The 27,143-nt window shown below is 43.1% G+C and overlaps 1 protein-coding gene across 3 annotated transcripts in view; it reads left to right on the forward strand.

The window, feature by feature from the left end:
* LEF1 (lymphoid enhancer binding factor 1) overlaps nucleotides 1-27,143 on the forward strand; it is a 254,533-nt gene that overhangs the window by 19,228 nt on the left and 208,162 nt on the right. For all 3 annotated transcript variants that reach the window (XM_033956318.1, XM_033956309.1, XM_033956325.1), the window contains exon 3: nucleotides 8,089-8,225. In XM_033956318.1, coding sequence (XP_033812209.1) covers nucleotides 8,089-8,225 — 137 coding nt within the window. The remainder of the gene's footprint in view (nucleotides 1-8,088; nucleotides 8,226-27,143) is intronic.

A 27,143-nucleotide genomic window follows, 5' to 3' on the forward strand; every position in this document is an offset into this window, starting at 1 on the left:
TTGAGACTAGTGTTAAGCCCGTTACATTAACGGGTGCTAGTAAAGCCTCCTTCCTCACATGTCCCCTATTTTCAGCCCCAGCTCCAAACCAATTTTACCCCCCCCAGCCCCCTTCTCCCCCGGCCCAGTAGCACCTCTTCCTTGCTCCCCCAGTCCAATAGCACCTCTTCCCTGCTCCCCGTCCCTCTTCCTTACTCTCCCGGCCCAGTAGCACCTCTTCCCTGCTCCAGCAGCACCCCTTAACTGTTTCCTCGGTCCAGTATGCGGCGTTGTGAGAATCGTGGCCGGCTTTTGCGAACCTCGTAGGCCGCTCTGCCCCTCAGAAGTGCATTCCCTCTGATGCGATCGCGTACATCAGAGGAAACGTTCTACTGAGGTGCTGTGCGGCCTGCGAAATTTTAGTAGGGCCGGCCACGATCCTCACTGGAGCAGCACCTGACCCTCAGCGGCTCGAAGCCCTCCTCCCGGCAACCACCGCCAGCACTGCTGCACGAAGCCCTCCTCCCGGCAGTCGCCACCAGCACCGCTCCACACTGCCTCCTCAAGCCGCCGAATATGGCCGGCTTCCTCCAGCGGTTGGTGAGTGAGGGCGGGAGGAGGGGAGTAACCAGAATGTTCCCTGCCGCCGGGTTCTAAAATGGAACATGGCCACGGATCATACACCACAGCGGCAGGGATCACGCTGTTTTCAAAGCTTTTATTATATAGGATGGAAAAACGCCATACAATAAATCCCTGGCACTGTTGCCTCATTGATTTGTATCTAGTCCTTATCATACTGGCTTCTCCCCATACTGTACAGAACAAATCTCACCAAACTTACTTCTTCTCTGACTACTAGAGTTGTTTCCAGTCTGTCCTTTCTCACCTAGTCACCAGAATAACATGACTTTCCTATTTACCCACATCGATGGTCCCTTTAGAATATACTTCTTTGTGACATCCCACCAAGAGAAGTGCTTTCTACATGTTGATTCTCTAGAAGAATCCTCTTTTTTGTTCCATAATGCTAGTCTGACCATCCTGAGATTAGTATCTTTGAGAGTTTTGTGGCAGAAATGGGCCTCTTGAAAACTACCTAACACATATGCGTAAACATATATCAGAGATACATTTCCAAGGATGGGTTTAGAGTAGCATGTGCACATATACTGAGGCTGCCAACTGGATCCGGATTTGCAGGATAGGGTTGATCTAATCATGATATTACCCCACTGCATGCAGGGACTTCCTCAAGCGTTCTCCAAGAAAACCAAGACTACATGTCCCTTCATGCAGCAGGGTAAACCCAGGAGTGGATCAACCCTATCCTGCAAATCTGGATCCACGTGGTAGCCTTAACTTATACCCTTACTTCTGCATGTTCAAACATGTGTACATACATTTGTTCGTGGAAGAAGTACTTGTTCAAATGTAGATGCAGATCTGTGCTCCTACTTCCCGTTTTGAAACCAGATGTGAAAGTGTGCAGGTATAATGTACACACAAACGTTATACATAGGCTGAAAAGTTGCCCTTCTATCGCATTCTTCAGATCTTTTACATCTATTCTCTGACAAAAGTAATAGGCGTGAGCATTTTAAAATTCTTCTGAAAGAACAGTGTTCTGTGAAAACCAGTAGTCTTTTTTTTTCTTTTTTTTTTTTTAATTCTTTATTCATTTTCAAAATTACAATAAGTGTTATATATATTCAATCACATTAACAATAAATACATCACTTACAAGCTATCACTGTTACACTACATAAACTCTTATCCCTCCCCCCTTCCCACCCCTCCCTACCATATATTCCATTATCATATAGAATATTTAATAATAAAATATCCCCCCTTCACTATTAAACTGATAAATTTAAGGGAAACAATGTCAACTAATCCGTACAATATTTTGTTAATGGTTTCCACACATCCTGAAATTTCCTGAAATATCCCTGCTGTATTGCAATAAATCTTTCCATTTTATAGATATGGTATAAAGAGTTCCACCAAAAATTATAATTTAATCTTCTCCAATCCTTCCAATTATATGTAATTTGTTGAATGGCAACACTAGTCATTATAAGTAATAATTTATTGTTGTTCGTAGAAATCTGACTTTTTGCTTTCATTTCCATACCAAATATCACAGTATCATAGGATAATGCCACTGGGTTATCTAATAAATTATTAATTTGGTCCCAAATTGATTTCCAGAAATTCATAATAAATGGGCAATGAAACAATAAATGATCTAAAGTTCCTGCTTCTAGATGGCAGGGCCAACATTTATTAGACAAAGAACTATCTAATTTTTGCAACCTAACAAGGGTCCACAATGCTCTATGCAACAGAAAAAACCAAGTTTGTCTCATAGATGCCGACACTGTACATCTCATCCTCCAAGACCAAATTGGTGGCCATTGAGATGCAGTAATTTCATGCTTAATCTCAATGCTCCAAATATCTCTTAGACCAGTTTTTAATTTCTTTTTAGTAAATCCATTTAATACTGTGTACCACTGGGCAGCCTGGTGACCCAAGAAGTCTGCCTGAAAACATACGATAGAAACTCCATACTATAATGATTATTAAGGTAGTAATAATTATTAAGGTCAGTATAATTATTATTAATCAGTAGTCTTAGAGTGGCAAACAAACCCCTCTGTTTGCTTCCTGATAGTTCAATTTCCCTATGATAAAATAAATATTTATCTTCCTGCATAGCGGATTTGCACATTCTAATATGTGATCTTTCCACTGCAGTTTGTGCCTGGCCTTCAGACTCTATGCTACAGCCTCTCCAGCTTTCTTACTCGGAGATCTAAAAAAAAAAAAAAAAAGTCACTGAATTTCTGAGCTGTCATATTTCACTTTTATCAAGTTTTGTAGGTGCAGTCCTATCTAATGCCAAACTCAGCTTTATTCCATCCCAAATAAGAAGAGGAGTCAGAGGCTTGTGAATAATCTGTTGTCTTTCCCTTTATCACCTTTATGCAAGAGCTAACCATTCTCCTATGGGGGGTGGGGGATATACTTTTGAGAAGGAGTAGGCTGTAGAACTGATTTGTTGCTCCCTCAGTCCTGAAGAATGAGAAAAGAGGCAGACTAAGAGACGCAATGGATTGTATGTCTGTCTGCAAGCTCTGTATGCACTTGGCTAAACGGTAGACTTCAGAGAGTGGTGGTGAATGGTGCCCCTTCAAAAACGTCAGAGGTGATCAGTGGAGTGCCGCAGGGCTCGGTCTTGGGCCCGATCCTCTTCAACATATTTGTGGGAAATCTGACTCAGGGGCTTCAGGGTAAAATCACATTATTTGCCGATGACGCCAAACTATGCAACATTGTAAGTGAGAACACTTTACCAGATAGTATGACGCAGGACCTACTTCTATTGGACCATTGGTCCTCAACTTGGCAGCTAAACTTTAATGCTAGAAAATGTAAGGTCATGCACCTCGGCAGCAGGAATCCATGCAAAACTTATACACTTAATGGTGAAACCTTAGTTAGGACCAAGGCGGAACGTGATTTGGGGGTGATCATTAGCGAAGACATGAAGACTGCCAATCAAGTGGAGAAGGCTTCATCAAAGGCAAGACAAATGATGGGTTGTATCCGAAGAAGCTTTATCAGCCGGAAGCCCGAAGTTATTATGCCATTGTACAGATCCATGGTGAGGCCTCATCTGGAATATTGTGTACAATTCTGGAGGCCACATTACCAAAAAGATGTACTGAGAGTTGAGTCGGTTCAGAGAATGGCCACCAGGATGGTCTCGGGACTCAAAGACCTCCCGTATGAGGAAAGGCTGAATAAATTGCAGCTATACTCACTCGAAGAACGTAGAGAGAGAGGAGACATGATAGAGACGTTTAAATATATCACCGGCCGTATTGAGGTGGAGGATGATATCTTCTTTTTTAAAGGTCCCTCGGCCACAAGAGGACATCCGCTGAAAATCAGGGGTGGGAAATTTCATGGTGACCCCAGGAAGTTCTTCTTCACTGAAAGAGTGGTCGATCGTTGGAATGAACTTCCGCTTCAGGTGATTCAGGCCAGCAGCGTGCCGGATTTTAAAAGGAAATGGGATACACATGTGGGATCTCTAGGGAGGTAATAAAATGTAGAGGGGATACACATGTGGTATCTCTAGAGGGGTAAATTGAAGGGGGTGGGGTTGTTAGAGTGGGCAGACTAGATGGGCTATAGCCCTTTTCTGCCGTCATCTTCTATGTTTCTATGTTAGGGCCGGATTCAGTAAATGGTGCTGAAATTAAGTGACTGTAGGTGCATTTTGTAGTAAAGAACAGAGCTGTGGAGTCCGAGTCAGAAGCAATTTTGATTGGAGTCAGTTGGTAAAAATGTACTGATGCCAAGTCCAGCATCAAAATAAAAAACTTACATTATAATATGTGGTAAATTTTATTACACATTTTATACTTATACAGTATATATTTGTCCTGGATCTAAAGTACCGATAAATATAATATATATATACTGGTCCTTTAGATCCAGGTCTAAAAATTTAAAGTCTAATATCAGTTGGAGTTGGAGTCAGACATTAAAAATATAGAGGAGTCTGAGTCGAAAGTTTGGGGTACTGACTCCACAGCCCTAGTGAGTGAGTGTAGTTTGGCTTTGCAGTTAGAGCAGCAGGAGAAGCACTGGAGAAGCCAGCATTTGTGTTCCACAACTCCCACTACTGCTCTTTGTGACCTTGGAAAAGTTAATTAACTTTCCATTTCCTCAGACATAAAACTTAAATTGCTACGTCCACTGGAGCAGGAAAATACCTACTGTACCTGACTATATTTATTTATTTCCCGCCCTCCCAGAAAGCTCAGGGCGGGTAACAGAAGAACAAACACGGATTCTGAGAACGAGCTAACAGAAAAACCGGGAGGGTAACAAAATAACAGGGGGACATAGGTGCCATATTAAGGGCTCATCTTTGTCCTAACTTTAGAATTCAAAGAGTAGATTGAATGGTTGGAACAATGTTTTAACTAGTCACTCACTCAGTATTTTATCCTGAAACATTTCGGAGCTTGTGGGTAGTTGTCTTGATGAGACATTCTCTCAGTAATGAGTCGCTTTTATCAGAAAGCAGTGCAATAAAATGACATCCCGTTTGGCTTGCTGCTACTGCTTCACTTTACCTATCGCATGCGCCATTCCTGCCCAATAGAAAGAGCTCCATATTCTGCCTGCCTTAACTACAGCTCTTCAAGAATGACTATTCTAGGATCCCACTGTTGGCTCTTGAAGAAATTGGACTGAACTATGAAATATTAGCTGGCTTTTATTACAGGAGTGAAACTTTAAATGTGTGACCTCTGGCTGTGTCACCCATTCAGGATTAAAATGAGCTTTGAGCCAGCTTAAATGCCCAGCAGCAGCAGGAGTCGGCAGTGCTATGTGTCAGCTAAGTAGAAATGCAGCAACAGTGCAGTGGATGTCTTTGGGCTCTATACAGCCTGTAGTTTCTATGACATGCTTCAGAACCACTTTAAACGATTAGTCACCAACTTATGGAGACTGCAAGATTGGTTTTATGTTCTAAATATTTTTTATTGAAATAGAACATAAAAACATAAGATTTGCTCACGTGGCAGCCCTTAGGAACTTATCCAACCTTTTCTTGAAACCCTGAAGGATGCTTTCCCCTATAACAGCCTCCGGAAGAGCGTTCCAGATTTCTACCGCTCTCTGTGTACGGAATCTTTTCCCTTCTAACTTTAGCGAGTGCCCTCTAGTTCCCTTCACCTTGGAGAGGGTAAACAATCTCTCTTTCTCTACTAATTAGAAATATGATACTGCAAGCAGAATCTCCACCATTCTCAATGGTGATGTAATATAGAATTGTTTATCATCTCCTCCCTTTTTCACTTATAGATCTATTGTCATATGTAAATGAACTAATGTTTATATATGACATCACTAGACAAAGATGCCACTTGTTAAACAGCCAATTAAAATAGTCTCAATTGTAACATCAAACAATGTCTGTAATTCTCAAACTCTACCCCACCCCCACCCCTTTAGAAAACAAAAGTAGAACAACTGTTGCCCCTGTGAGGAAAAATATGCAAGAATAAACAGAAAAGTGTCATGATAACCAGCTTGCCAGTGTAAGAGTAGTTTTCAATGGCTTCTCTATAGAAAGAAAATGCAGATGAAAGCATACTACCGTATTTTCACGCAAATAACGCGCACCCGTATAAAACGCGCACACGGGTATAGCGCGCAGAAATCACGATGATATGTACAAAAACTTTGGTATACCGCGCTCACGGGTATACCGCGCATGCTGCCCGACGCTCCGTTCACCCCCCCCTGACTTCCGTGCACTGTCCCCCCTTGAAGGTCTGTCCCCATCCTGAAAGCCTGATGCCCCCCCCCCGACGTCCGATACATCCCTCCCCCCGAAGGACCGCCGATTCCCCAACAATATCGGGCCAGGAGGGAGCCCAAATCCTCCTGGCCACGGCGACCCCCTAACCCCACCCCGCACTACATTACGGGCAGGAGGGATCCCAGGCCCTCCTGCCCTCGACGCAAACCCCCCTCCCCCCCAACGACCGCCCCCCCCAAGAACCTCCGACCGCCCCCCCAGCCGACCCGCGACCCCCCTGGCGACCCCCACGACCCCCCCACCCCCCTTCCCCGTACCTTTGGTAGTTGGCCGGACAGACGGGAGCCAAACCCGCCTGTCCGGCAGGCAGCCAACGAAGGAATGAGGCCGGATTGGCCCATCCATCCTAAAGCTCCGCCTACTGGTGGGGCCTAAGGCGCGTGGGCCAATCAGAATAGGCCCTGGAGCCTTAGGTCCCACCTGGGGGCGCGGCCTGAGGCACATGGTCGGGTTGGGCCCATGTGCCTCAGGCCGCGCCCCCAGGTGGGACCTAAGGCTCCAGGGCCTATTCTGATTGGCCCACGCGCCTTAGGCCCCACCAGTAGGCGGAGCTTTAGGATGAATGGGCCAATCCGGCCTCATTCCTTCGTTGGCTGCCTGCCGGACAGGCGGGTTTGGCTCCCGTCTGTCCGGCCAACTACCAAAGGTACGGGGAAGGGGGGTGGGGGGGCCGTGGGGGTCGCCAGGGGGATCGCGGGTCGGCTGGGGGGCGGTCGGAGGTTCTTGGGGGGGACGGGCGTTGGGGGGGAGGGGGGTTTGCGTCGAGGGCAGGAGGGCCTGGGATCCCTCCTGCCCGTAATGTAGTGCGGGGTGGGGTTAGGGGGTCGCCGTGGCCAGGAGGGTTTGGGCTCCCTTCTGGCCCGATATTGTCGGGAAGTCGGCGGTCCTTCGGGGTGGGGGTGCGAGTGGTCCTGCCGGGGGGGGGATGTATCGGACGTCGGGGAGTCGGCCGGGCAAGAGGGCTTGGGCTCCCTCTTGCTCCGATCGTGGATGCGGGTGCGGGTGGGAGCGCGTGCGAGCGGTCGTTCGGGGTGGGGGTGCGAGTGGTCCTGCTGGGGGGGGGGGATGTATCGGACGTCGGGGAGTCGGCCGGGCAAGAGGGCTTGGGCTCCCTCTTGCTCCGATCGTGGATGCGGGTGCGGGTGGGAGCGCGTGCGAGTGGTCGTTCGGGGTGGGGGTGCGAGTGGTCCTGCTGGGGGGGTGAATCGGGCATCGGGCTGGGTGGGAACTATGTTTTAAAACTTTTGTATACCGCGCTCCCGCATATAACGCGCGAGGGGTATGCGCGGTAGGTAAAAACGCGTATAACGCGCGCGTTATATGCGTGAAAATACGGTAAATGCTCTGGTTAAGATCACTGAAGCTGTTGTATGAAGATATAACTCATTTTCACTGTGGCTGCGCATCACCAATTAAGCTAAACTGGTGTGGTAGCAGATAATGAGGACAGTTGTATATGGAGCTGGATTTAATTATAAGCTAGATAAGCTACAACTTAGGGCCTCGTGCTTCACTTGCATGGAAAACTATTAAACCTATTTAATTGAGGGAGTCTCAATATGCATAAATTCAGGACTGGTTGTACAGTATGAATGGGGCTCCATTAGTATGAGCTAAAAGGAAGGCCAGAAAAACTGATGTGAAAAAGTGAAATTTAATCTTTTTAATTTTTCACCTTTTTTTTTTTTTTAAAGTTGGAAAGCATCTGGATGGTGGTTTATACTGCAAGGGCCCTTCGTACTCTGGGTATTCTGGATATATCATGATGCCAAATATGAGTAACGACCCATACATGTCCAATGGATCCCTGTCGCCACCCATTCCAAGAACAGTGAGTATGGTGGTTTATCGATTGGTTCTCATCCGTTAGGTATCTTGCATTTCTCTTAAAGCCAAGCGTGAAAACCCTCACGTCCTGCAACCGACAGCTGCTTAACTGTGCTGTGAGAACAAGTGGTATAGTCCAAATGCTTACCCACCGGGAAGGTGAAAAGCAGCTGCTGTTCCATGGGTAGCTAAGGAGAGAAAACACTAACGTAGGGATGCTGTGTGGCTTTTATATGGTGTGGGGATCAGGTGGAGATTCTAGAGCAGAGAATAGTGGCTATAATCTTCCTATAACCTGGTGTTGGAGCTGGCTAGTTGGTGAAATTGTGTTCTTGGTTGAAGGTCAAAACTGATTCTGAGAGATCTTTCAGATGTCAGAGGAAGCTCTAATGCTTTTGAGTGTGCTAGTTTTCCACAGAGCAGGATTCTGCACACGTTGCCCTGAAATGTTACATGCATTAACTGTCCTCATGGACTAGCTAAAAAGAAAAAAAAAGGCTGGACTTGTAAGGTGGCAATAGGAACTATGGAGCACATGTTATTTAAATGTCTGTTTGTGGCTACTTATTGGAGTAAAATTTGGGCTACTATTACATCTTTGCTGTCTTTATCAGAACCTTTAACCTATCAAATATTTATGGGGGTCCTAAGGTGCGCTAACCAATTTAGCGCGTGCTTAGCGCGCCTTAATAAAAGGACCCCTATATTAGGGAGGTTTGGTGTAACATCTGAATTGGATACTTATAAAGTGCAACTTTTTAAGAACTTAATATTGATGACTGTTAGAAAAATCCTTCCAGTTATATAATATTGTTTTAAGTTAGATTATAATATGTAGTGGAATATGGTGTGATTATATAGTAAATATGAGAAAAATATAGTACACAGTAAAGAGTGGCAATTTGAGGAAATTTAAGAAAATATGGGAGTGTTTACTAAAGTTTAATGCATAATTGAAGCTAGGAAAAGTTTTAGTAATGTATGACATGCAAGGACTGATTTATTGATAAGTTTGCATTGTTCTTTTATGTTATTATATTGGATTATTGTTGTTTGTGTAAAAAAAACTTTCAATAAAATATTTACAGAAAAAAAGCTGGTAATAATAAGTTGATCTTCTAGTGGCCTTCTTGCTGCAGTGTGTCAAGAATGCCCTACGAAGCGTTCATTCAGAGGGCACTTTGAACACAATTGCCTTTGGTTATTAAAGTGTACTGTGGCAATATAGGCCCTCTTTTACAAAGGTGCGCTAAGCGTTTTAGCGTACGCTAATTCAACACACGCACTAACCGCTAACGCGCACATAGGATAATTAGCGTTTAGCACATGATTAGCGTGCGCTAATATTTACCGCACGCTAAAAAGCTTAGCGCGCATTAGTAAAAGAGGGGGATAGTGTGAAATAACCCAGTTCTCATTATGCAGTGGAGCCTAAGTTGATGCATGTTGATGGCACTAGCACACATTGGTAGAGAGGGACCATTATTTGATGTCCTGGGTACTGAAATGCTAAACTAAGGGCTCTTTTTACGATGGTGCGCTAGCTTTTGTAGCGCACGTACAAGATTAGTGAGCGCTATAGCGCACGCTAGCCAAAAAACTGCCACCTGCTTAAAAGGAGGCGGTAGCGGCTAGCGCGCGTGGCACCGTCATGTGATTTGACAGGCAATAGGCAGACATTTTTAAGAAGGCGGCCACCAGCGGCGCCATTTATAGAATCCGGGCCCAAGTTATAAAATTGGGTTTACTGTTGATAAGTCTTGAACAGCCCTTTGGTGAAGAAAATATTCCATTGTATTCCATATTATAGAGGTTTGAAAGGACAAGATAGGGGCCTGGTCTGGCTGAAGGCATTAGAAACTGTTGCAGGTAGCAGGTGTTGGAATCTTGTTGAGCTTGAATTTATTTTGGGTTCTTGTTATACTGCTCTAGTTGTCCATAGGCATGTCAAAGTGGATTACAGCCATTACTGGACAACTGTCCAGTAAACCAGGAAGCTGTTTTGTGAGGTTAGCATGCTAGAAAGGGGGAGACTATGGGGAGTGGCAATACACTGTATTTACTTATGCAACATTTATCCCAAGGAAAATCTGATCATTTTACAGGAGACCAACAAATTGTGTGACTAAACGAGAATTGATTTATGCAGACATTAACCCCCACTTGTATAAAACTGTAGCGCGGTTTTTAGCGCCAGCCATGACAGTAACGGCTCTAACACTCATAGAAATCCCTAAGAGCATAGGAGCTGTTACAGCCGTGGCCGGCGCTAAGAATTAATTTACCGTGCCACGGTAAAAAAGGAGGGTTAAGGCATTTGATTGATAATTTACCATACAAGAGCCAGTATTAAAAAGAAAACTGTACCACTAGGTAGCGGGTGATGAATCAATGACGTATTATAGGTCTTCTTTACAGACTGCAAAGAAAAAATTTACTTGAAAAAAAATTAATGCTGCCATGTTGTAGCCAAAAGAGTTGTTCTGGGTGGTTAAGAATTCATTGATTGAGCTAGTCCTTTTTTAAGAACTGTAATGGAATCCATCCATGGTGAATTTGGTAACTATTTTAGTAGAGTTGGTGTCTTGTTTTGACCTTAAACAAACAGCAAAGTGCAAAAGAAGCAAATATCTAATTGGTCTCTTCTGCCTGTTAGCCCTTTCAGGACCAAGGGACATATTTGTCCCATAACTTTAAAATCCTATAAATTTTGATTGGGATAGTCTACAGTTCTAAATTTGATATGTACGGATTCCATATGATGCTGCCTTTATGTAAACAAACTGGTTCCGACATTCATTCATTAGCGTCGTTGCCAGATTGACGAGAAGATTCACTTGCCACACTGTCCATAAGCCAGAAGTGTGATTTTTTAAATAAAAATAATGATATTTCACAAAAAAAAATCAATTTTTTTGGCATCTGCAAGCCCTTTTTACCATAAAAATGTCGTCAAAACCACAAAAATTGGCCTACGATCCTTATGGTCCTGAAAGGTTAACTGCTGTAGTTTTGAACTCTTGCGAATTCTGTGAGAATTGTGGAGGAAATGGGTTTATAAGATTTCAGTTGCAGGTGATGTGTTTAATGTTATCACCCTTCTTAAATAATTTCAGTGTGCACTTCTTGTTCATCCTGTTACACCCCATCTTTAAAATAGGCAATTGTACAACCTACTATTAAAAACCCTAGGCTTTAAGATTGTTCTAATTAACTACCGCCCAATTTAATCGCTGTAGATTATAGGAAAGTTTATAGAGCAAGTGGTTCGTTTACAACTCTGAATATCTTAATGGACAAAATTTCTTAGATGAATGGTGTCTTGGTTTCTGCTCTGGACTTGGAACAGAAACCTGATGGATATTATAAGAACATAAGAATTGCCGCTGCTGGGTCAGATCGGTGGTCCATCGCGCCCAGCAGTCCGCTCACGCGGCGGCCCTCTGATCAAAGGCCAGCGCCTTAACTGAGACCAGCCCTACCTGCGTACGTTCTGGTTCAGCAGGAACTTGTCTAACTTTGTCTTGAATCCCTGGAGGGTGTTTCCCCCTATAACAGCCTCTGGTTCAGGGATCAAGAACACTGCATATTGATTTTGTCTGCTGCTTTTGATAGGACAAACTGCCAGGTCTTAACTGTGACTGATATAGGAGGAATTGTTTTATGAGTGCACCAACCCAAATTTCCAGAACCTTACGAAAAAGGACACTGACCCTCCGCTATCTCGAGTCTCAAACGCTGAGGTGCTTCGTCCACCATACCATGTACTGTCGCACTTTATATTGCCCATCGTATAATGCTCCACCCTACAAAGTCATCTCCAGCGGAGTAATGTATAGCCTGCACTTTGTGTACTAGGTCAGCCACACTTGTAATATTTTGGGCCTGTTTTACAAAGCTGCGCTAGCGGCTGCAGCGCGATAATGGCCCCGAAGCCCATAGAGATTTAAAGGACTTCAGGGCTGTTGCCACATGGCAGCCGCTAGCGCGGTTTTGTAAAATGGGGGCAATGGGGGATTAAGCGACTTGCCCAAGGTCACAAGGATGCTTTGTTAACTATGGGGTCCTTTTACTAGCCATTTTAGCGCGAGCTAAATATTAGCATGTGTAAACATGGGTAGCGCGCCTTAGTAAAAAGACCCCTATGTTTTGCTATCTTTGTCAGACAATGTCCTGCCATGTCATGTTTGTCATCACTTTGTATAAATATACTTTAATATGTATGTATACTTGTAACCCGTTCTGAGCTCCCCTGGGAGGACGGGATATAAGAACAAATAAAATAAAATATAGGACAAAAGTACATATGATGAAGGTGATATCGAGTAGATTTAATGTAACTAGAAGAGTGCCTCAGAGGATTTGTATTATCTGCCTTCCTTCTGCCTTTTGTAAATTAAGAACTTTTGAAGTGGTACTTTATTTGTTTCCATCTGTAAGCCGATGACTCCTATTATGCTATGCTCCCTTTCCAATGTCTGATGGTTTTCAACTTTGTAACTATTTTAAAGCAGCTGTAATGTTTTAACTATGGATTGGGGAACTCTCCCCCCCCCCCCCCAAAAAAAAAAACAAACAACCCCTGAATTTGTAATGATATAAATGTTATTCTCTAGACAAGCTTTTTATTTCTAAAGATATGGAGCAGATTCCAGTTAAAGTGTAATACGTAGGAATTAATAGATTCCCAGTTACCTCCCTGCAATTCTCTGGACAGATAATATTTTTTATTAGATTTGAAAGGATTTAGGACTGTAGTGCAGTTTTAAGCAGGGCTGTGGAGTTGGAATCAAAAGCAGTTTAGGGTTATTTTACAAGTCATGCTATTTTAGCACAGGGTCTCGGTGCATAAAATGGGACACTGTGGTAAAACAGCCTGATTTGTGGTAAAATAGCCTGATTTGTGGTAAAATGTGTTTGTTTTAAAATTATATGGCTCCTTTTACTAAGCTGCGATAGCGTTTTTAGTGTGCGCAGAATTGCCCCGCGCACTAAACCCACACTACACAGCTAGGACTAACGCCAGCTCAATGATGGCATATGCATCTAGTGCATGTGGCAATTTAGCTCGCGCTAAGTGCGCGCTAAAATCGCTATCGCAGCTTAGTAAAAGGAGCCCATAGTCTACCTAAAACCTAAGCAGGTTCCAAGTGAAAAAATTTCAAATAAAAAATCAATATGGGGCTACTGTTAACAGTGACAGAGTAAGGGGACTGCCCCAGGCGCTGACTTGGTGGGGGTGCCGGCACTTCTCCTCTCTGCTCCCCACTTCTTCCCTGCTTCGCACACATGCCTTCATGTCCCCACCCCCACCATACCTCTGATACTTCGCTAGCACGAGCAGCAACTTCAACCTGCTGCTCGCACCAGCCTCAGCATTCCCCTCGGACATTACTTCCGGGTCCTGCGACTAGAAAGTGGCGTCAGAGATAGAGCCGGCGCGGGCAGCAAGTTGGAGATGCAGCTTGCGCTGGGGAAGCTAAACCACTCCTTCAAAAACGCCCCTTTCAGTTCTGGGCACACAGTGGGATTCAGAGGCCTAAAAAGTCTCTGGATACATCTAAAACCCCATTTCGATTATCGGCACTTGGACAACCTTTCTTTTAGATCGTCCAAATGCTGACTTGGGCAGGTTTTTAGATGTATTTTTCGTTCGATTATGAGCCCCAAAGTATCCGAATGATATACATGGAGTAAAAAAAAAAAAAAAGCCATATCTGAATCCCCAGACAAGGCCTGAAAAATGGTATGGATAATAGAACCTGTACGATGAAAGCAACAAAGCAAACATAGGAGTCGTGAGGAAAAGATGTCTCCAGCTCAAGCGTGGGTCAATCAGGAGAAACTTTATTGATAGTTGAGTCAACTATTGTAGCTAATAAAGATTTTCCTGACTGGCTCACACTCGAGCTGGAGACATCTCTTCCTCACGACTTCTGTGTTTGCTCCATGGATAATAGGACACCAAGCACACAATTATGGAGGGGCGGGAGAAGAGAGACTGAGATGAACACAGTGATCGCATATGTTTTTCTCTTGTGGAAAGTGGGCTAAAAAGTAGTTCTGGTCTCAATTCCTTTTCCTTTTGATTTCACTTTGGGGGTTATTTACTAACAGCACTCATTAACATGGTTAATGTGCATTATTTACTGCAAGCCTTATGGCATAAAATGGGCCCAGTGGCACATGGCACACATTAATGGTATAAGTTTGCATTCATTGCTAGTGAATGATCCTGTTATAATAGAGGTTGTACTCTCTGGGAAATTTTCTTTTCAGTTCTTCAGTCACTTGAGCCCCTCATTACATTACACTGGATTGCTAATATGCCCCAGAAGGAGTTCAATGTGATTTACAATTTAGAAGAGCCTGGCCATATCCAGGATTTACATTATTTCATTAGGGTTCATGATATCTTAGTTTGTGTTCATGTAGGCATATGATTATGATACTCGTATATGGTTTGGAGACAAGCTTGGCCTTATCTGGTGTTGTAATCTTGTCATTACGGGTTCTGGTATGAGTGTCGCTTTCCCGGTTTGTAAGGTGATGTGTTATGCAGAGTACCTATCAGCTGGGCATTTTGTTTGTGGAGGGTCTACGCTCTCTTTTGATTTTTGTGCTGTTTCCTAGTACTTCTATGCAGTTCACTGTGTTTCCTTTGTTGGTGTCAGTTCTGATGTGGTCTACTTTTCCTGCTTCAACAAAAACTTTTGCACAGGTCACTGTATCTGCTCTTACCATGCTCATGCTCATACCATGCTATATCAAGTATGATTATTGTTTTAAAAATATATGTATAGTTGTGAATTTTGATTATACATTATCTAATTTTTTTGAGGATTGGTGTTACCTGGTTTTACTTCATTGTAAACCACATTGGGTGGTCCTTTCGTGGGACCCGAAAGATGGTAATACCAGATTAGATTAAATTAGATACAAGGAGTTGCTCTGGTTGCATGGGGTTTTCCTCTGAGTCTCCCTACTATAAACTAATTCCAGCTACTGCCGTACACCAGTGCTTAAATTACAGAAGAAAAGCAATTATTAAAACATGATTTGCTCCTGTATATTTTGGCATATTTCGACGGTAAAACTATTTTTTGTCTTTTGAGTAGCTGAGCTAAAATTTTTAGCCTCAAGAGCTGGGAAGGAAGAAAACAAAGCATGAAGTGTGTTGGAATCCCACTGAGATGAAATGTCCCGTGAAAAGTTTATTTCTGAACTCCCTAAACACATTCTGGGATGCACTATACCTAATTGCTCTGCATGGTCTCCAAAAAGAGAGCCTTATATAAGAGGGTGGGTATGTGTTGGTGGGATGGGGTGGGGGCAGGGTTAGAAGTACAATGGAGTGTGTGAGGGCTGATTAGGAATCAAAGGTCCTGGAATGTTGAGCTGAAACTGATGAGTGCAGCTTTTGTTCCAGCCTTGTTATCTGCCATATGGTGGTTATTTAAACACTCTCTGACATCAGGAAAGGTTAGCAGGTCGCATGCTGTGCCCCACAAGGGCCTGCTCTGCCAACATCTTGTTTGGGGTAGTTTCCTTCCACACTCCAGCTTAGAAACATAGAAAGATGACGGCAGATAAGGGCTATATAGCCCATCAAGTCTGCCCACACTATTTACCCACCCTCTTAAGTCTTCTGACCCCTTAAAGTATAATTGTAATTATACTGTCACTCTACTGACCCGCTCATTCAAGTCCTAGTGACCCTATCCCTTGGCATGACCTCGTAGGGATCCCACATGGGTATCCCATTTGTTCTTGAAGTCAGGGATGCTGCGTGCCTCGACCACCTGCACTGGAAGCTTGTTCCAATGCTCGATCACTCTCTCCGTGAAGAAGCACTTCCTGGCGTTTCCACGAAACTTCCCTCCCCTGAGTTTGAGCGGATGTCCTCTTGTGGTCGAGGGTCCCCTGAGAAGAAAGATATCATCTTCCACCTCGACCCGTCCCGTGATGTACTTAAATGTCTCAATCATGTCTCCCCTCTCCCTACGTTCTTCGAGAGTGTAGAGCTGCAATTTGCTCAGTCTTTCTTCGTACGGGAGACCCTTTAGCCCCGAGACCATCCTGGTGGCCATCCGCTGAACCGATTCAATTCTGAGCACATCCTTACGGTAATGTGGCCTCCAGAATTGCACACAGTACTCCAGATGAGGTCTCACCATGGCTCTGTACAATGGCATCATGACTTCTGCTCTGTAGCCCAGCAAAAGCAGGAGGGACTGGAGCAGGAAAGGACTATATGGGAGGAATGTGGCACTCCTGTAGTGAATATAATATAAAGAACCACCAAAATAAACCAAAATGACACTGGAGATAATTTCTTTTTTTCCTCTATTTATAGATGGGAACAAGCCTCAGAATATTGAGTGTTAAATTTTCTCCCATTCAGGGTTCTTTCAAAGAGAAAGACACTTCTTTTCTCTTACTCACATTCACATCGCTGGCTTGAACCCATCCTCCCTACCATCTTTCTAACATTAAATATAATTTTATTTCTTCACTGATTTTCAATAAGACTACTGCTTAATACTATTTACTACTAGAGGGACTGTATACTTTATTCATAATAAAATCTATTTAAACCTCACAGTTCATTTCAGAGACTCTGGACTGACAGAAAGTGCACTAGTGCTAAAGTGCCGTTTCATAAAGTGCCATTTCAAAAAGTGCATAAGTGCTGTAAACTTTTAAACCTCATAAAGCTTAAAGTACTTAGCTTTGTTCTTATGCTCTTTAAGAACCAGGACCATTGCTTGCTACTCTCAGTCCAACGTGGCCTATGTTTCACGGGATCAAATTACATCCCCGCTGCGTCAGGGTAATATATTAAGGACTTAAATTAAATTAAATATATTAAGGACTTAAATTAATTGGTGTAGCACACATGGATTTGGTGTCCACTTTTACCTGAAGTCCTGCAGTAGTTGTAGCTGCTTAAAAATAAGTAATCTGCTAGGATTTGTCTACACTGTACTTTATTTTTCTTATAATCTTTTCAAGGCTCAGATAGGGAACTTTGTATGTGTGTATGAGGCTATAAATTATCTATAAGATTCCATAAATATTTTGATGATCCAGAAGAATGGCTGCTAAGAACATACGAATTGCCATACTGAGACCTGGCAAGATCCCAAGGAGCAAAAGAGATTTTATGCTGCTCTGCTAGTGTTTTTAACATTATTAGATCTAGAATTACTATCATGCTCTATCACCGTTAAGTGTTACTTTTTTTCTGCAAGTCTCACATTATACAATTAGACCTAGTTAATATTCATTTAGGGTCCCTAGACAAGAAGTCACCTGGACAAGAAGGGGCAAAGGATGAAATAGGACAATCTAAAAATTTTAACTAAATAGCAATATACTGAGGGCTATCTAGATAAAGCAATGCAGAATAACTCTTAACTCGGAGGATCTCTTTCCAATCCAGGATATCCACAGTGAACATGCATGAGATAGATTCACATTAGAGAATGGCACGGGGACAAATTTTTACCCGTCCTGTCCCTGCCCCGTTCCTGCAAGCTCTGTCTTCATCTGCACAAGCCTCAAACACTTTAAAATCATAACTGTTCGAGGCTTGTGCAGTTAAGGCAGAGCTTAAAGGAATAGGGCAAAGACAGAGACAGCAACAAAACTCGTGAGGACGGGACGGGGGAATGGAGTTTCTGTGGGGATGGGGACAAATTTGTCCCCGTGTCATTCTCTAATTCATATGCACTGAATTCATTGTATGCAAATTGATCTCATATATATTAATGGTAGATATCCAGGAAACCAGATTAACTAAGTATGTTCCAAGGACTGCACTGTGAACCACTGCTCAGAGAAGTGTAGTTAAGCTTCTGCACAGTTTAGCAAATTAACAAGATTTTAAAAAGGTTTGGATAATTTCCTAAAAGAGAAGTCCATAAGCCATTATTGAGTTGATTTGGGGAAATCCACTGCTTATTCCTAGGATAAGCAGCATAAAATCGGTTTTACTTCTTGGGATCTTGCCAGGTACCTGTAATCTGGGTTGGCCACTGTTGGAAACAGGATACTGGACTTGATGGACCTTCAGTCTATCCCAGTATGGCTATTCTTATGTCCCTTAATTTGGGGTCTATAGGGAGAAATTTCCAGAATTCAAACTCTGCATTGCTTAGACTCTTAGACAAGGGCACCAGAACCTTTATAGAAGGGAAGAGATCAAGACCAGAAGATGTGAATAGAAACTGATATCCTGATACTACTGTGTCTCCACATGCCCCATCCTGGGCAGCATGGATCTCCCTCTAACCAAATCTCATGGCTTCTACACAAATCAGCAAATCAAAAATATTCCTTTCATTATAAGAGGGACACCAGTCCACCCAAAATCACTCATTATCCATCCAGTCAACAAAGCCTTATCACCCTTAAAGGAAGGACTACCTATCTACCTCACAGAGCACATAACCATTTACTAACTTTTTCAAGACCCACACAGACTAGAGGAACAACCAAATCTTTGGAAACGGTAACCTTTTTTCCCTGTTAAAATCATATTTCAATTTACACATATTATTTCGCTATAAAATGAGAACACTTGATACATTTTATTTTAAAAAAAAGATGTCACCTGCAAATACATGCAAAGGAGCTCCCTTATTTGGTAGCTTGACTCCTAGTGGTAGGCATTCAAGAGTACATCAGGGGACTGAATCCTTCATTTTGAATGAGGGGATATCCGGGGATTACACCTGCCCTCTACTGCTCATCATGGATACCCAGCAATGTGCCAGGGAAGGATGTGGAGGGTGGGTGGATTTGAGGGGAAGGGGGTTATAAACAGATTCTTTGGGGTGGATTTGAGGGGAAGGGGGTTATAAACAGATTCTTTGGGGTGCATTTGAAAAGGGTTTGGGGTGGAGAGCTCCAGAGGGAGGGTTTGATAGGGATTAGGAATGGATTCTGGATGTCTTTTAAAAAAGGATTGAAATATGGGAGATGATTATTTATTTTTATTTATTTATTTTACTAAACTCCAGCCTGTTCTTTTAAATATAGCAGACCTGACATGGGGCCTGCTATTTTTGTATTGTTGTGATCAGGAATGCCCAAGATTCTGGCCTACAGTACAGCAATACAAAAAATCATTTCCTAAGGGTACCAGTTTCATGAATCCAGCCATAGATATTCTTGCTGTCAAATAATACTTAACACAATAATAATAATTTATTAATTAAATTTTCTATACCATTCTCCTAGGAGAACTCAGAATGGTTTACATGAGTTTATTCAGGCACTCAAGCATTTTTCCCTGTCTGTCCCAGCAGGTTCATAATCTATTTAATATACCTGTGGCAATGGAGGGGATTAAGTGACTTGCCCAGGGTCACAAGGAGCAGCACGGGTTTGAACCCGCAACTCTATGGTGCTGAGGCTGTAGCTTTAACCACTGCACCACACTCTCCCTCCCAGTTGCTGTATGTTTTTAGGCTAGCTGGATTTCCACCGTTCTACTGGGCTTTGCTCTCCTGTCTTACTTGCCATATCTTTTAAGTACCTTGTGACAATGACCTTCTAGAATCCAGTAGCATTTCCCATACCATGTGGAATTCCACCAGGATAAGTTATGGCCGCCATGTTCTTCAATGTCTTCAGAGAACCTCTGGTCATCTTGATCCAGGACTGCAGCATTAGCCTTTCATGTATGCTGATATCTAACCACTGATGGCTTGTGACTCTATTGATCAAGCTGCAATTAGTCCCTTTAACTAGTGCCTTGATGCAGTGGGTAAATGACTGAAGGTCCACAAATTGAAAATGAATTCACTGAAATCTGAGGCAACTCGGTTTTCCAAAACATCCCTCCCCCAACCCCCCCCCCAAAAAAAAAACAACACCCCATAGTTGTACCATCTTCTGCTTTGGCTGGGGCTAAACTTCCAGTTCAGGAAACTGGTGCTTCTCTTATTCATTCTGGACAATCCAGTTATTATTTGACCACAAATTTCTTCCTTAGTTTAATAAATCTTTTTTTTTTTTTTTTTTTTTTGCTTTGAGGACTGTTCTCTGAGATAATTTTTTTAAATAACAAGTCATTGCACACTTTGATTCAGGATATTTTGATCAATTGTTTGGATCAGTGGTTCCCAACCCTGCCCTGGAGGACCCCCCAGACCAGTCAGGTTTTCAAGATAACCCTAATGAATATGCATGGAGCAGATTTGCATGCCTGGCACCTCCATTATGCAGATCTCTCTCATGTATATTCATTAGGGTTATCCTGAAAACCCGACTGGCCTGGGGGTCCTCCAGGACAAGGTTGGGAACCACTGGTTTGGAATATTGCAACTCCTTTTATGCAGATCTCACAGCTTCAAGCAAAAGAAGGGCTTAACTGTTCCAGAACATAGTGGTAAAGTTCTTGCGCAGGACAAAAAAATTAGATTGTGTTGCTGATTTATTGATGGAGCTGCATTGGTTGCACATTCCTGAGAGGATTACATCTGTAATCAATGTCTTATTTATTGTGTCTTGTGTTAGGGGCTTTTTTATACTATCTTGTCTAACCATAGAAGCCAATTTTTCAAAATAATTGGGGGTGCTAAATCCAACAGACACTATCCTTAGCTGGACACAGTCAAGGAGTTTTTTAAATATTAGGGACGCTCAAGCATCTACAGAGGCAGCCCCTTGTGTCCAACTTCAACAATGAGATCCTGTCAACTGAACATATGCTCACTCTGCCTTTGGCTATCTGGCCCCCATCTTAGGAACTTCTCGCCTTGGCCTAGATTCACTAAACTTACCATTTGTTTACCGATGGTTTTGCGATCGTTTCACGACCCGATTGTTCCCCGACCCAATTCACTAAACAGCTGTGTGATCAATCTCCGATCCGATCTGCACATGCAAATGAGGAAAAATTGGCTGCATAAGTAGGAAGGCAGTGATTCACTAAACAGAAGAAGGAACACCGATTGGGCTTGCCGATCCAAAAGAAGCGACTGCTGAGGACTAACTGGGGTCGCTGTGAGGTGTGCATCTGATCACTCTTTAGTGAATCGGTTGCCCGGCAAGACTCGACCACGGATCACCCACGGATTGTCACAGATCGCCCAGATCGGTGAATTTAGTGAATCTAGGCCCTTGTGCATTAAGAGCTGAGAGCTTTTACCCCTCTGCACCCCCCCTCCAAATTCAGAGCTGGTGTCAAGTTTTGCCTTTCTTCCGTGGTATTTTGTGGGACTTAGGTTCTAGCTCACAGGTGGTTTAAGATTTCTTTCCCTTCCTTTGTTTCTTTTTTTTTGAGCTCTTAGAGAATTGAAGTATCTATTGTAATCATCTGCCCATTCTTTGTCTCTCCTGGTCTCTTTACAAAACTATCTATTGTCTCTTATGTTGGTGTTTGTCGTGTTCCAGAATTGAATCGAGTATTTGTAGACTGCCCTGACTTGCTTATGAATAGGATAGAGGAATGATGGCATCGCGGTAGGGGAGATGAGGCATCTCTCCTGCCGCGTTGGTTGCAGTGGGTAGGTTGCCGGGCCGCTGAACTGATGGCGCCAGCGGCCATCAGCTCAGCGGCCCCTTTTTCGGCACTTAGACCTGGTTTGACTACGTCTAAGTCAAAAAGATCTAAGTGCCGACTAGGCAACCTGTTAATGTTTTGGTTATACCTGTTGTACGCCTAGGTGTAGGTCGGCCCACCTCCCGCCCACTGCCCGCCCTTTCCCCTCCTCTAAACACACCTCTTTTCTCTCTGTGCATTTAGTGGCAGAGGAAAGGCCTAAGCTGTTTTTAGATACATTTAAAACTAGCTTTGGTTATGGGTACTTGGATGATCAGGCTTTTTGATCATCCAAGTAGCCATTTAGGACACTTTTTAGACGATTTTTTTTTTTTTATTATTACCCCCTCAGTGTTTTGTGAAATTGGAGCCACTATTAAGGAGCAAAAGTGCGCTATGTGTTAACTCAAATCCCATGATTTTTATGTATTAACTGCTTTTTCATGAAGACATTCACACAAAGCAGTTTACAGTTCATTAAATAATAGTCAGGGGGATCCAAAAGTCCCCTCCCCCCCCCCCCCCCCCCCCCCCCCCACCACACACACATTTTGCCTTCAGGTACATTTTGCCCCTGGAAAGTTCACCCCACACCTTCTGCCCCCGGGATGTTTTACCTCTCCACATTTTACCCCTGGGTACATTTAGTCACCCGCAGGATAACCATTTCTTATATTCCAGATTTTTTTTCAGGATGTTTCAAAGTATAGGGAGGCCCTGTTGGATGTGCACACAATTCAGGAGGCTAGGATTGCCAACAGTCTGGATTTTTTCAGTACACTTCCCCCTCTGTATTCATGAGGGTTAGGGGCAGAGCAGACCCGCAAATTTAAAAAAAACCACTAATAATATTTGGGCCGGTTCTGCCCCTAACCCTTGTATCCCCCGGCTATTTTAGGCCCTGAAAGCCCCCCCCTTAAGCCTTACCTGGTAGTCTAGCGGGTTTTCAGGGCAGGAGCGATCTTCCCACGCTCCTGCCCCGTGCAGATCGCTCACAGGAAATGGCTGCCTTGAGCTCCCGTAGTCTCTCGAGCCGCTTCCTGTGAGCGATCTGCACGGGGGCAGGAGCATGGGAAGATCGCTCCTGCCCTGAAAACCCGCTAGACCACCACGTAAAGCTTAAGAGGGGTTTACAGGGCTTAAAACAGCCTGAAAAATGAAAATGCATTTTTTTTGTTTTAAAACTGCGAATAAGCGAATCCATAGATATGGAATTTGCGAATACGGAGGGGGAAGTGTACTCTAAAAAGTTGTGCAATGTACATTATCTGTCTCAAAGCCAGAAGGCTGGATAAGTGTGTTAGCCCATTACAGTTCTTCAAGATCCCTTCCCCCCCCCCCTTCCAGTGCTGAAACTCTGTATGAAGGTGGTGTATGTCCCTTCACGGGGAGTCAAATGTCCCCAGGAGAAAATCCTCAGGGAACGAAAATACTGGTGACAGCATTATGCAAAAAGTATCAAGGAGCAAAAGGTGGAGGGGCGAAATGTGGGTGACGAAACTTCCTTCTGCGTGTGCGCCCCTTCCCTTTCCCTGTTTAGCTCCCCGGCGCAAGCCGCATCTCTAACCTGCTGCCTGCGCCGCCGTCGTATTGCCCTCTGATGCCGCTTCTTAGTCGCAGGACCCGGAAGGTGATGCAAGAGGAGAGACCAGCGTCAGCATCTACGAGACAAACATGGTTATTTTTATTACATAGGACTTTTTGGACCCCAGTTCATTTACAAAAACTAGACAGTTCTAAGTCTAATAGATGCTGGCATTGTCGTATTAATATAGGGACTTTGGTTCATCTGTTATATTTTTGTCCGTTGATACTTAATTTCTGGAGGTCAATTTGGGGACATTCTTGAGTCATCTATTCCCTTAACTTATGAAGCCATAATTTGTGGTACGTTACTGCACGTTAAGCCTACTTTGGATAAATATAAAAGCCGTCTTTTCTTGATCATGACGGGAAAAGCCATCCAAATGGTCACACATAACTGGAAGAGCCACAACAGAATAAATTACACATTTTGGTGGGCAAATGTGTGTACCACATATAAATATGAGAGACTGAATGCGGAATGTATGGGGTTTAGTAGTTCATTTAATAAAGTGTGGAGCCCATTGACTACATTTGTTACCTCGCAATAAGGGTCATGTATCTCTCCTTTTCTTAGATTTCCTTACACATCCAGGGTGGGTGGGTGGGGGGAGGGAAATGTATTTTGAGGATTTAAATTACTTAATTATAATATTGTAATCACATCATATGTCTTATTGTATTAATAATTGGGAGGAGGGTGGGAGAAAATGATTGTTTTATGTATTGTGTAGTTAATAGTGCATTTTATGCAGTATTTTATGTTCAATTAATTGTATTGCACTGTCAAAGTTTGAAAATCAATAAAGATTTAATTAAAAAAAAAAAAAAAAGAGAAGAGCACCAAGGTTGGTGTAAGCCAGGGGTCTCAAAGTCCCTCCTTGAGGGCCGCAATCCAGTCGGGTTTTCAGGATTTCCCTAATGAATATGCATGAGATCTATGTGCATGCACTGCTTTCAATGCATATTCTTTGGGGAAATCCTGAAAACCCAACTGGATTGCGGCCCTCAAGGAGGGACTTTGAGATCCTAAGCAGTAGGTTGGAGTTGCTGCTTGCCGATAAAGAGCTAGAGGTAGGTTGGAGGGGAATTGAAGCCAGGCACGCAGTATGGGAGGAGTGGGAAAGAGTGGGGGGGGGGGGGTAGAGAGGAGATGGCACTCCCCCAAGATGGCGCCCAGGGAGTTCCCTCCCACCTCCTTTACTACACCACTGCCCTTTAGGGCTCCTTTTACTAAGGTGCGCTAGCGTTTTTAGCGCACGCAGCAGATTAGCGCACGCTAACCCTGTGCTACGCGGCTAGAACTAATGCCAGCTCAATGCTGGCATTAGCCTCTAGCGCGCGGCATTGTAGAGCGCGCTAAAGCCCTAACTCAGCTTAGTAAAAGGAGCCCTTAGTGCAGGGGTAGGGAACTCCAGTCCTCGAGAGCCATGTTCCAGTCGGGTTTTCAGGATTTCCCCAATGAATCTGCATGAGATCTATTTGCAAGCACTGCTTTCAATGCATATTCATTGGGGAAATCCTGAAAACCCAACTGGAATACGGCTTTCGAGGACCGGAGTTCTCTACCCCTGCCTTAGTGTTTTGAGGTATGCTTTGTATCTGTGTTGTGCAGAAACTTGTCATCTGACCCCATAAACCGTGCTACAGGACTAAAATTCAGTATTTAGAGTGAGCTAACCTGACACCTGAATGTCTTCTGTACAGAAGAAAGACCTGGCGAAGCTTGAAGAATGGTCTGAAATTTGGCAGCTAAAATTTAATGCTAAGAGATACAAGGTCAAGCATTTGGGCCGCAAAATCCGAGGGAACAGTACATTTTAGGGGGTGAAGAACTTTTGTGCACGACAGAAGAGCGGGACTTGGGTGTGATTGTTTGTGATGATCTTAAGGTGGCCAAACAGGTTGAAAAGGTGACGGTGAAAGCTAGAAGGATGCTAGGGTGCATAGGGAAAGGTATGGCCAGTAGGAAAAAGGAGGTAATGATGCCCCTGTTTAAGACTCTGGTCTTAAACATTTAGAATATTGTGTACAATTCTGGAGGCCGCACCTTCAAAAAGATATAAAAAGGATGGAGTCGGTCCAGAGGAAGGCTACTAAAATGGTGTGTGGTCTTCATCATAAGGCGTATGGGGTCAGACTTATAGATGTCAATCTGTACACTTTGGAGGAAAGGTGGGAGAGGGGAGATATGATAGAGACGTTTAAATATGTAATGTAAATACGCATGAGTCGAGTCTTTAGTTTGAAAGGAAACTCTGCAATGAGAGGGCATAGGTTGAAGTTAAGAGGTGATAGGCTCCGGAGTAATCTAAGGAAATGCTTTTTTACAGAAAGGGTGGTGGATGCATGGAATTGTCTCCCAGAAGAGGTGGTGGAGACAGAGACTGTGTCTGAATTCAAAAGGGCTTGGGATAGGCACAGGGGATCTCTCAGAGAGAGAAAGAGATAATGGTTACTGAGGATGGGAAGACTAGATGGGCCATTTGGTCTGTATCTGTTTCTATGTACTTATGCAGTGATTTCCTAATTGTAGCCAGGAAAACACAATCCTTCCTGGGGTGGTGGGGGAGGGTATCTAATCCTTCATTTGATATATCGCATCATCCCTATGAGCTAGGGCTTAATGTGGTTTACATTAAGATTGATTTATTTATTAAAAAATTTATATACCGCATATAACTATGGGGTTTCTATATCACATACATAAAATCTTGTTTCCCTGTGATTACCACATAGAACATAGACATGTCTAAACAACATCATTAATCGTCCCTGTTATAAACAGGAATAGAGCACAAATTCAATCAATTCAAAAATACAATCAAACTTTACATCATACATTGCTGTCAAAAGAGTTCTAAAAGGTAGTATATACCTTAGCATAAGAAGGCATTGGCAAATAATTGAGTTTTCAGCATTTTCTTAAAATTAATTCTCCCCACACAAAACTGCCGGATACCAGGCAAGTATAATATATATATATTTTTATTTTTTTATTTTTTAATAAATCTTTATTGATTTTTAAACTAAAAAGAGTGCCAAACAAATAAAGAACAGTAGGTATTACATACAATGCATTATTATCTATACAGGCAACTTATATATCATTCGAGATTTTCAAATTTCATATATTAAATAATAATACAATTTAATATAATATATGATTTGAATAATTCTTAATGTTGCCTAAATGTCACCATCAGTACTTATTTATTTCCCTCCCTTCAAGTATAATATATTACATAACTATTTATATGATTATACTATATAGAAACCTAATCCAAAATAACTGAAAACAGGATAGTTCTTCTCCATAAGGTGCAGTGCTGCAATATCTGCCTAGCCGTCAGTTTAACCACAGAGCTAGAAGCTTTTCGGTGATTATCAAATGAACCTTTAACTATTAACCTGTGTGCATCTGAAACTCTGCAGCTGCCTTTTTTTTTTTTTTTTCTTTCTATCTTTTTTGTCTCTTTGCTTGTGAGATGCGAACCCCACAGGCCGGAAGAGGAGCTCCCTGCTTCACCGTAAACCACAGCCCCACACAGGAGCTGCTCGTTGTACCTTTTTTCGCTCCTGCTTAGCCTCACCTACTGTTAACTTTCCAGCAGCTGGCTGCACAGGTTACTCAGATAATGCTGTGGCCACAAAAATTTACTGTTGACAAAATAATACATTTTAGCAATTAAAGTACAAAGTGGAAAGAGATCAATTTAAAAAGTAGCAATACCAATAGTAAAATTTCAGGGTACAGAGAAAAGATAATGAAAAGGACAATTT

Source organism: Geotrypetes seraphini, chromosome 1 (assembly GCF_902459505.1).
Source record: "Geotrypetes seraphini chromosome 1, aGeoSer1.1, whole genome shotgun sequence".
In the NCBI taxonomy this organism is placed as follows: Eukaryota; Metazoa; Chordata; class Amphibia; order Gymnophiona; family Dermophiidae; genus Geotrypetes; species Geotrypetes seraphini.